The 10,205-nt window shown below is 34.6% G+C and overlaps 2 protein-coding genes across 2 annotated transcripts; both read left to right on the top strand.

The window, feature by feature from the left end:
* The first annotated feature begins 5,430 nt into the window (after positions 1-5,430).
* Positions 5,431-7,478, top strand: LOC123672725 (E3 SUMO-protein ligase ZBED1-like). The gene is made up of 4 exons (XM_045606983.1): positions 5,431-5,698; positions 5,847-6,072; positions 6,131-7,318; positions 7,450-7,478. The coding sequence occupies exons 1-4, from the start codon at positions 5,570-5,572 to the stop codon at positions 7,476-7,478; spliced, it is 1,572 nt and encodes a 523-aa protein (XP_045462939.1). The 5' UTR covers positions 5,431-5,569.
* A 1,904-nt stretch (positions 7,479-9,382) lies between these two features.
* On the top strand, positions 9,383-10,205 carry LOC123672718. Its single transcript, XM_045606972.1, has 2 exons — positions 9,383-9,942; positions 10,032-10,205. Exons 1-2 carry the CDS (start codon positions 9,601-9,603, stop codon positions 10,203-10,205), a joined length of 516 nt encoding a protein of 171 aa, XP_045462928.1. The 5' UTR covers positions 9,383-9,600.

Genomic DNA, 10,205 nt, shown 5'->3' with positions numbered 1-10,205 from the left:
AGTTGATGCTGGAAGAAAGGAAATATTGAAGGATAATGAAATATCCGAATCAAAGGAAACAGTAGTTGATGAAGTTAATAACAATTCTGAAACTGTTTCTGATATTGGTGACTTTGTCATTGTTAATTATCTAGATGACTATTATCCAGGAAGAGTTACAGGACTAAAAGACGGAATGATTACAGTGAGTGCTATGATAAAAGCAGGAATAAATAAATGGAAATGGCCTAAAAATAAAGATGAGATTGAATATCGATACGACGAGATCATCAGAAAAATCAAGACACCTGTAGAGGTCAATAAAAGGGGATTTTTTTTAGTCGAAGAGTTAGAAGAAAAATAAGAGATCATATTATATTTTTATAGATTTGTTTTCAGTTTTGTTCGTTTATTTTTGATTTTCAATACAAACTTTCAGTTTGAACTGTTTTCAATTCGAATTCAATTCCATTCCTAGTGAATGACAGAATTATGTTCTCCAAGTGACGAATTTGAAGTCAAGGTCGGATTTATGTTCATGCCTATGTCTGATTCATGTATCAATTTCAATTTGTGGTGTCGAATTTAGATTCAGTTGAGGACCTCACAGAATTATTCGTTTTTTCAATTTCTATGATGAATTGTGAAATTTTGGTGGTGGAAATAACTTTCGAAAGGCTTTAACTCAGGCAAAAATAAATATTGAAATCGTTCATTGATGAAATCTATATTTTACCCAAGGTGAATAGCTTGAAACAGTGTTAAAGTGTCTGAATTTGGGTCATTTACCTTATATGTTGATTTTTCGGGAGAAGAAATAAATTTGTTTTTAATATATGCTGTATTTTATTTATTTTTTCATGGTATATTTGAATTCTGAGAATAAAGTATACTTGACCCAAATCTACTATATTCTTTCTTATATATGAATCTATCATATACTCCAACCAATCATTATTTACTCAATTAGAGAATAGATTTTTTTGCGTGTAGGAAGAGCATTAGCTGAAGTAGCAACTTCTGTTCCCGATGATTGCAATTCTCTAAAGAGATTCTTACAGATTAAATTTGGCGATCAAATTAATTTAGACGTATTAATACATACATTTCAATTTTTGAACAAATGGCATAATGAGGATACAATAGATTTCATCGATGAGATAATTTCCCTAAAAATAAGAATAAATTATAGAAAAGACGCAGATCCCATGCCAGATTCAGAAAAACTATTATATAAAACTTATTTTTTTTAAGATTTGTGAAACATTTCTCATCTCAAATGACCCAATAGAATTGAGAACATATTCAATAACGAATAAGACTATTTATCGAATCTAGCTCAATATGATCTACTTGATAAAAGTAGAAAACAAATATTTCAATCATGTCCAGAAAAAAATTATTTCAGAAATAATCCTAATACAAGAACAAATAATTGTGGATCAAATTATATTCCTAATAATTATCATAATAATTAACATTTTAGATCGAATAATAATTATAACTCGAATTCCAATTTTCCCTCACAGCCTATTCAGTTTGATCAAAGACCTGAGAATAGATACTATCCCCCAAACAAACAAGTTTTTGGACCTACCAATATAATGTTTTCAAACCAAATCCCAACCAAAGGATTAATACTCCACCAGAAAAAATATCAGTGAAAGCAAGAGTTTACCCACAAAAACGTCCATATTATTCGACGCAATTCCCAACGAATCCCCAGAAGAAACTTTTCAATGAACCAAATTTTACTTTTGAGGAATTAACTCAAAAAGGATCAAATCCTAATAATAGATTCTTTGATATATTTTATAATAAAAAACATAATCGAGATTTTCATTCGAATTCTTCGACTTCCAAACAAAATTTTCAAGAAACTACTTTAGAAGACTTAAGAATCGACTTAAATTCTACGTTAGACTACCGTAAAATGGGGCGAAGTCGGACAGTAGGGGTGAAAACGGACACTCGGTTCTTGCCGTCGTTTTCGTCAAATTCACTGATACGGTTAGATCAAATTAGAATGTTTTGACTATAACGGGTTAGTTCAAGTATAGCAAAGGTGCTGTGCGGTTCGGTTGAAGAAGATAATCATTATCGTAGCTTGCAGGTACGTCTTATTGAATGTAATCATTTATCCACTTTTTACAAATTTTAAAAAGAAACTCTAGCACACTAGAAATAGTGGGGAGTGCTTGCATGAAACATATTCTAAGTTGTTAAGAAATTAATCGAGAAGAAATAGCTATAAAAATTACTTCTTTCAATAATTCCTTTTTAATAATAAATGAAGAGATTTAAAAACTTTCCCCTTGTAGGGGTGAAGGTGGACAGAATGGGCCGGCAATATAAGGCTAAAATTGGCATTTCATTCATGAATTACACCCATGAAAATTTACAAAAGTCTGTGAACGATGTTAAAAGTCATCGAAAAACACTCAGAGAAGCTGCCAAGTGTTACGGTATACCAAAGTCAACGTTACATGATAAGGTGAAAGGAATAAAAACAAAAAAACATGGAGGACAAACAAAACTGTCTGAGTTAGACGAAAAAAAATTGGTCCACGGAATAATCACATTATCCGAATGGGGTTTTCCAATCACTAAGAAGCGACATTCGTCTTTTAATAAAGAGCTTTCTTTATAGAAAAGGGGTGAAGATTGATCAATTCAAGGATAACTACCCCGGAATTGATTGGTTTTATAATTTTATGAAACGGCATAATAGAATCTTGACAGAAAGACTAGCCCAAAATATAAAAAGAGCACGGGCAGGCATAACAAAAGATACTGTCAAAGACTATTTCGAAAATTTAAAAAAAAGTCATTGAGAATGTTCCAGCAAGCCACATAATAAACTACGATGAACCAATTCAACAGATGATCCAGGAAGAAGTAAAATTTTGAGGAAGGTCAATGATCTGCGGCGCCAAAGGTTTCAATTTCCTCAGTTGCCCGAAAATATTGAAGTAGAATAAGGTTTATTTTGTTTTCGTTATATTCATTTCCTGTCAGAATATATTTTCTTTATACGTTGAAAATGTTGAAGTTGTTAGAATGAAAGCTAATTTGTTATGTTTTTATTTATTTTTTCATCAGAATATATTTTTATATTTTTTATCTGTTACCAATAAAAATTTCAAACAAGATGAGAGTTTAACTAATATCCATTGGAATGTCACCTATTTTTGTATAAGTTAAAGATGTTTTTGTGTCCGTCTTCATCCAATACGAGGCTCGAAGACGTTTCTGAATTGAAATATACATCTGTCCGCCTTGACCCCACACATAGGGGTGAACGCGGACACTCTTTACCACAAAAAATAGTGAAAAGCTAAAATTTCAGGATAAAGAAATAATCAGATTATATTTGGGGGGGCATCATGAAATCTCAATATTTTTTTTCAGAAATTTTTCTGCTCAGTTTATGAAAGTTATTCACAAAAATATTTGAAAATCGTCCGACTTCGCCCCACTTTACGGTACCAATCAGTTACCGTTCATTGAACTCGAAAGTGTGAATTATTAATTGATAGTGGGTGTTCAGTATGCTTAATAGATCCTAAAGTCGCTTAAAATAATTTCCCTGAAAATATTTATAAGGAATCCACAACATTACCGCTTGCATGAGACAAAAAACATCAAATGAAAAAGTATATTTACCATTATTATCCGAATTTGAAATTAACGATTTTCATCCTTTCATTTTAACAACTTTCATAATTATGACGGACTCATAGGAGCAGATTTTTTAAACAAATATGGATTAATGTTAGATTTCCAAAATCAAATTTTAGGAAATGAAGTTTGTCAAATTCCTTCTAAGTATCAACAAGTATGCCAAAATCAATCAGTAGATCGATGAAGTCATGTCGAATACAGTGAGTTGCAATATTGTAAAAGTTATCTAAAATCATCAGGACATCCGCCACTTCTTACCGAATTGTATCTTAATAATAGATGAATCAGAAAACACATCGATTTTGATCGAGAAAATTCCATAACACTATGTTAAGTTATAGAAATTGAACTCGAAAACCCTAAGTGTAAATTATTAATTGATAGTGGGTGTTCAGTATGCTTAATAAATCCTAAATTCGCTTATAATAATTTCCCTGATAATATTCATAATAAATACACAACATTAACCGCTTGCATGAGACAAGAACCATCAAATGAAAAAGTATCTTTACCATTATTATCCGAATTTAAAATTAACGATTTTCATCCTTTCATTTTAACAACTTTCATAAGATTTATGACGGACTCATAGGAGCAGATTTTTTAAATAAATATGGATTAATGTTAGATTTCCAAAATCAAATTTAAGGAAATCAAGTATCTTTTAAGTAGGGGAGACCGGGGCTAGTTGGCCATAGGGGTAAGTTAGCCAACCGGGTTTATTTTTTATCCATATCGTCATAGCGCTAGTAGTCATAAGGAATGTGTTAAAAATAGGGCTGTGTCGATCACGATCGATCGAATCATTTTGATTCGATTACAACCTATAAAAGAACGATCGGGTCACGGATCTCAAAATGATTCGATCATCCGACCGACTCGATGATATTCGAATAAGCCAAAACTAGCTGAAGCCAAAAAGGAGGCGACTGAAGTGCCGGTGGTTACTCCTATTAAGGAGGATCAATCGGTTAAGTCTAATCGTGACGATGAGAGTAAGAACGAAATTGCAAAGAAAACAAGAGGTAAGAGAGACAACAAATTCAAGATGAGGAAAACCAAAGTTCGCCCAGTGGACAGCGTGACTGAGACACCGTTCCAGGACCCGCTCGACATTGATGCGTTCGGATTGGTGGAAGGAAATGGGCTCCAGCCCATCATGAACCAACTATCGTTTACGATAACGGGTGCCATCCTGCCTTTGTTGTTAACAACGCTTTATCGAGAGATAATGGCCTGCGACAAAACGTTTTATCAACACGTGTCGCCAGGGATGTTTGAGTATTACTGCTACACCGTATTCTACCATAGGTTATTAACGATTGGAAGGAAGAAGGGTACGACGGATTACGAGGACATAAGAGCGTTGAACGTGCTAGACAGTCTGAAGATGTGGATACCTTCACCACTTGCCACATGGCTTAGTGGGGTTGGCGACATACAGTCACCAGACCAAGGAAACATCGACCTGCTATTACCAGACAGACTAAGTGATGACGGACACTACGGTAGAGTAGATGCGAATACGCACTGCTAGGGATGCAAGCAAAGTATCGATACTTCGGAAGTATCGATACTTTCGTTTCGATACCAAGTAATTTTGGCATCGATACTTTGAATGCGATACTTACTTGGTATCGATACTTCAAATCCGGGTATCGGTTAAGTACCTTATCTCGGTAATGTAGGTTTCCACTAAAAAGCGCCATCTGTTATTTTGTAAGAGAACCGGCATAATAATAACATTTGAACTTGTAGATTTCTTCTCAAACCGGGAAAAAACCGGAGGAACAAACAGGGGAAATACCGCACTTGCAATATACTTTCGTCGTTGATATTTCACGATTTCGTTTTCTGTTGCCGCGTTAGTGAAGCATCTGACTTAATTTTAATCGAAATTTTTGGAATGCCTCCGCCTAAAAGCGACGTTTGGACGTATTTTAAAAAAATAAATTCTTCTACTGCAATTTGCAAACAATGCAGTAGATCTTTAAAAACTAGTGGAAATACTTCCAACTTGATGAAACATTTGAAGGTGAGTGTTATGCATGTTACATTCAATTCTTACTCAAAAATTTTCATCAAATAAATTTCAGCTATATGTATAATTTTCTTATAGATTCACAATTTTTCAATTCAGAAAATTTCACAAAAATAAATTTCTGCTATATATCTTTTTGTAGAGTCATGGAATCGATACACGAACCCACAAAGCAAAAGGATGTTATTCAGATGATACTCCAAGACCAAGCACATCAAAAGATGCTGATATTATTTTAAATGAAGAAACCAAATTAGAACAAGACTCCCTCAATGAAGGCTGCGAAACGCATTCTATTAGTTCTGTTAGTACCACTACTATAACCAGTGATATATTACAATCATTTAAAACCATCAAAAGTTTTGAAGGTAGGATAAAAATGATATTGTTATACATTTTTTTAACTGAATATTTCTTCATTTGTAGTCGGTGGGGTGAAACACAGTGAGATAAGTAACACCATAGATTATTTCATCTGCGCAGATAACCGCCCCTTCTCAACAGTTGAAGGACGAGGGTTTAAAAAATTAATGAAAACTGTTTGCCCATTGTACAAATTACCATCGAGAGAATATTTCAAAAGCAATATTGACCTGAAGTATGATATTATGCATTCCGTATATAAACAGAAAATGTCTGAGATTGAGCATTTTTGTCTGACTATGGATATATGGAGTGAAATGATGACAGGAAGGAGTTTCTTAGGTGTAACTGCCCATTTTATCCACAAAACGAGAAGAAACTCAATATCGTTGGATGTGAAGGAATTATGTGACCGCCATAATGCGGCGTACATATCAGAACAATTAAAAATCATTTTGAATAGTTGGGACATCAATGAAAAAAAGGTTGTTGCTATCGTAACAGACAATGGTGCTAATATGGTTGCTGCAGTAAGGTTGATGGAGGGAAATCAGCATATACCCTGTTTTGCTCACATCATCAACCTGATAGCAGAAACACCCTTATCCAACCCACAAATATCCACTTTGATAGATAAGGTGAGAAATATTGTCAAGTGGATAAAGAATTCTGTGATTTTATGTGACGATCTCAGAAATAGACAGAGGCAAAATAATGTTAAGGAGGGATTGTTGAAAAAAGTTATTCTTGATGTAAAAACAAGATGGAATAGCACCTTCTATATGCTGGAAAGGTTCATAGAACTATCCTCGCTTATAAGCGAAATTCACTTTGGCAGACGTAATGCCCCACCAATGGTCGATGCTGGGGAATTGGAAGCAATTGCAGAAATCATGAAAGTTCTGAAGCCTCTGGAATATATGTCCAAGGAACTATCAGGGGAGGATTACATAACAGCCTCTAGAGTATTTCCCATGATTAATTGTGCAATGCATACCTATGAAAATAATATATTCGAAATGGAAGAGTCCAAGTTACTCAACAATCTCATATTGACTGAAATGAGAAAAAGACTGAGCAAAGCAGAACATATCCCTGTTTTGGCTGTTTCTACACTTTTGGATCCTAGATTCAAAAATATACATTTTAAAGATTCGCAAGCAGCTGCAAATGCAATTTCCTTTGTGAGGAGGCTATTGAAACACGATGTAATGCCTGAAACTCCTGAAAGGAATAATTTACAAGCTGAGAGTACATCAGAAGGATTTGACTTTTGGAGCTTCCACAAAACCCTTGTCTCAAGCCAAACAGAGACAAGAAAGGAAACCGATGAAGTAGCAATGTACTTATCGAATCCTCTGACTCCAATTGATTCAAAAAAGGATCCAGTAAAATATTGGGAGGATACTAAAAATGTATTTCCTAAGCTGTATAAGGTTGGAATCAAATACATGTGTTTGGTGGCAACCTCGGTTCCATCTGAAAGGCTTTTTTCAAAAGCTGGTGCCACTTTAGTTCAAAATAGAAACAGGCTTCTTGGAAAACGATTAGGCAAACTGTTGTTTCTAAATTCTATTCCTGAAAGTGAATGGTTTTGAGTTCTAAACTTGTTAGTTCATATTTTCATTAATTTTTTTCATTTCTATTATATACCTACCACATTTTCAGTTTTTTATATTTTTGCAATAAAATTCATAATACTTTAATGAATTTCTTTCTTGCCCACATAAAACATTATAACCAAAGGTAAAAAAGAGATGATTTTGAGCAATGAGCAACTTAATATTTAGAATTTCGATGTTTTGATCATTTGAGGAATGAGGTTAGATCTAAATAATAAATAATGCAGGATAACTTTCATCATAGATTATGTTATTGTATGTTCTGCAAATTTTGTTTTGAAGTATCGATACTTCGATACTTCATGGTATCGATACTTTTGAAACAAGTATTCAAGTAGTATCGATACCTTAGTGTGAAGTATCGGATGAGTACATGGTATCGATACCTTCTGGGTATCGTTGCATCCCTACGCACTGCCTATACGAGAACTGGCCGGCACCACTGGTTTATTCTCAAAGAATAGTAGAGGATATTCGGTACAGCCGATATATGACGGACACGAACGCATGGGACTTACCAGACACCATCAGAGCAAACGATCCGGGGTGCGGGCTTCCAACAGCAAATTTGCTTGGGTACGCATTAGCTACAGAGTTGTCGTTTAACCAGATACAACTTTTAGCTACATTCGGTATAAATGAGAATGCCTTCTCTACGAATAGTGATCTGAATAGGTATAAGATAAATACCGATCTGCTATCGTACGTGAGTGGTTGGCTCGACCAGATAAAGACGAGTTATAAGATGAGTGAAACAATATCAACGGATCAGTTAGGCAGCGAATATGCTTCGAGATTTATGGTAGATTTCTATAGTTTCAGAAACCCACCGAAAGTTGTGGTATTTATCTGATAGATGGCACTCATATCAGTCAAAGTGACCCAGTGCTTCTCCGAAAGTCCGAATAGCTCATGCTGAAAAGATAGAATGAAATGATCGGGTCGGTCGTGATTGGTCGATCGAGATCGAGATTCGAGAGCGAGCTTTGAGATCGAATTTCATATGGAGCTGAATAGATAGAATGAAATGATCGGGTCGGTCGTGATTGGTCGATGGAGATCGAGATTCGAGAGCGAGCTTTGAGATCGAATTTCATATGGATCATTTGCACCGTATGACCGTAACCTACTACCTGCGAACTGATCGTCTGCGTTCAATATTTTTCGTGTATTCGAAATTTGATATATTTGATTTTAACGGAACATTATTAATTAATATAATTTATAAAAAAAAAATATTTTTTTTTCAAGAAATCCCTCGAAATTTCATATTTTGATAGTCCAGTGACTGTTTTATTTTTTATTCCTACTTTACTACAATCAAAAAATTGGCAACTTTCTGTCCATTCTCTCCATAAAAATGTATGTTCATGATATATTTGGTTCATTTTTGTCTTGGAATTCAATTCAATTATTATTATTGTATAAAGAATTAAATTATGCTATTACTTAGGATAAACATTTTTTCAATTCATACCACCATCCCTGACCGCTTATTGTTAACCTTAATTCAACAAGCAAGATAAATGAGTCAAAAAAGCATAACAGTCATCTGTGATCGAATGATCGAAATGATCGAATCTTTTGACTCGATCATCTGGCCGAGAGCTCACGATCGAACCCCATCACGAAAAACCCGTGATCGACACAGCTCTAGTTAAAAATCTTGCCGAAACATCTGCATTACACGTTAGTCTCGTACCTACAGAGATCGTAAATAATTTTTTCCGTTGGCGAGTGTTCGTGGTAAAATAATTATTTTGTAGTTTTACTGTGTTTGTGAACTCAAGGTGAGTTTGTTTCTCATGTTTTATATTTATTTTGATTGGAGGGTTTTTCGTCTACATTTTACATCTTAATTGAAAGATATAATCCATCTAAATGAAAAAGTAGAAAGCCCTTTAGGCAGTGATGTCAACTGGGGCGAGTTGGCCAAAAAAAACAAGGTCAAGCTGGCCATATGGCGAATTTGCCCCGAAACGTAAGATTCATTTAATTTATTATTTTTCAGGAAATAGAAGCATGCGTACCTATAAAAGGAAAACAGAAAGAGGCATAACACCGAAGGGAGTCATGCTGGAAGAGGTGTCTGCAGTTGTAAAGGGAAAACAATCAGTTAGGAAAACAGCTCTCGATTTCAACATTCCTAGAAAAACCCTTTCGAGATATGTTAACAAATTCATAGAGAACGGTGGCAGTGAAGGCAACGTACCGGAAGAAGAAATTGAAGTTGGATATGCGAAATATTGGCAGGTATATCGAGATGGAAAATTTTTTTAATCAATATTATTATCAAGTGCTCATCATCAAAGTATTAGTACATACTAAACTTTCCGTTACAGGTATTTCCTCGGCAACAAGAAGAGCATTTGGGTAACTACCTGAAGAAAGCAGCAGACATATATTACGGTTTATCACCGAGAGAAGTCAGAAAATTGGCTTTCCAGTACGCAGTTGCTATAAATGCCAGAATGCCAAAAAGTTGGTTGAAAAAAGGGCCGGGGAAGATTGGTTAA

The sequence above is a fragment of the Harmonia axyridis genome, chromosome 1 (assembly GCF_914767665.1).
Source record: "Harmonia axyridis chromosome 1, icHarAxyr1.1, whole genome shotgun sequence".
Classification (NCBI taxonomy): Eukaryota; Metazoa; Arthropoda; class Insecta; order Coleoptera; family Coccinellidae; genus Harmonia; species Harmonia axyridis.
Note: the sequence above shows the minus strand (reverse complement) of the source record. Positions and strands in the feature narration are given on the sequence as shown.

Bases quoted from the DNA above. Each gene is read 5' to 3' on its own strand.
- LOC123672718 (XM_045606972.1), top strand. From the start codon at position 9,601: ATGTCAACTGGGGCGAGTTGGCCAAAAAAAACAAGGTCAAGCTGGCCA. The intron at 9,943-10,031 runs GTATATCGAGAT...TTTCCGTTACAG, and splicing joins GATATGCGAAATATTGGCAG to GTATTTCCTCGGCAACAAGA.
- LOC123672725 (XM_045606983.1), top strand. From the start codon at position 5,570: ATGCCTCCGCCTAAAAGCGACGTTTGGACGTATTTTAAAAAAATAAAT. The intron at 6,073-6,130 runs GTAGGATAAAAA...CTTCATTTGTAG, and splicing joins AACCATCAAAAGTTTTGAAG to TCGGTGGGGTGAAACACAGT. The intron at 7,319-7,449 runs GTACATCAGAAG...GATTCAAAAAAG, and splicing joins GAATAATTTACAAGCTGAGA to GATCCAGTAAAATATTGGGA.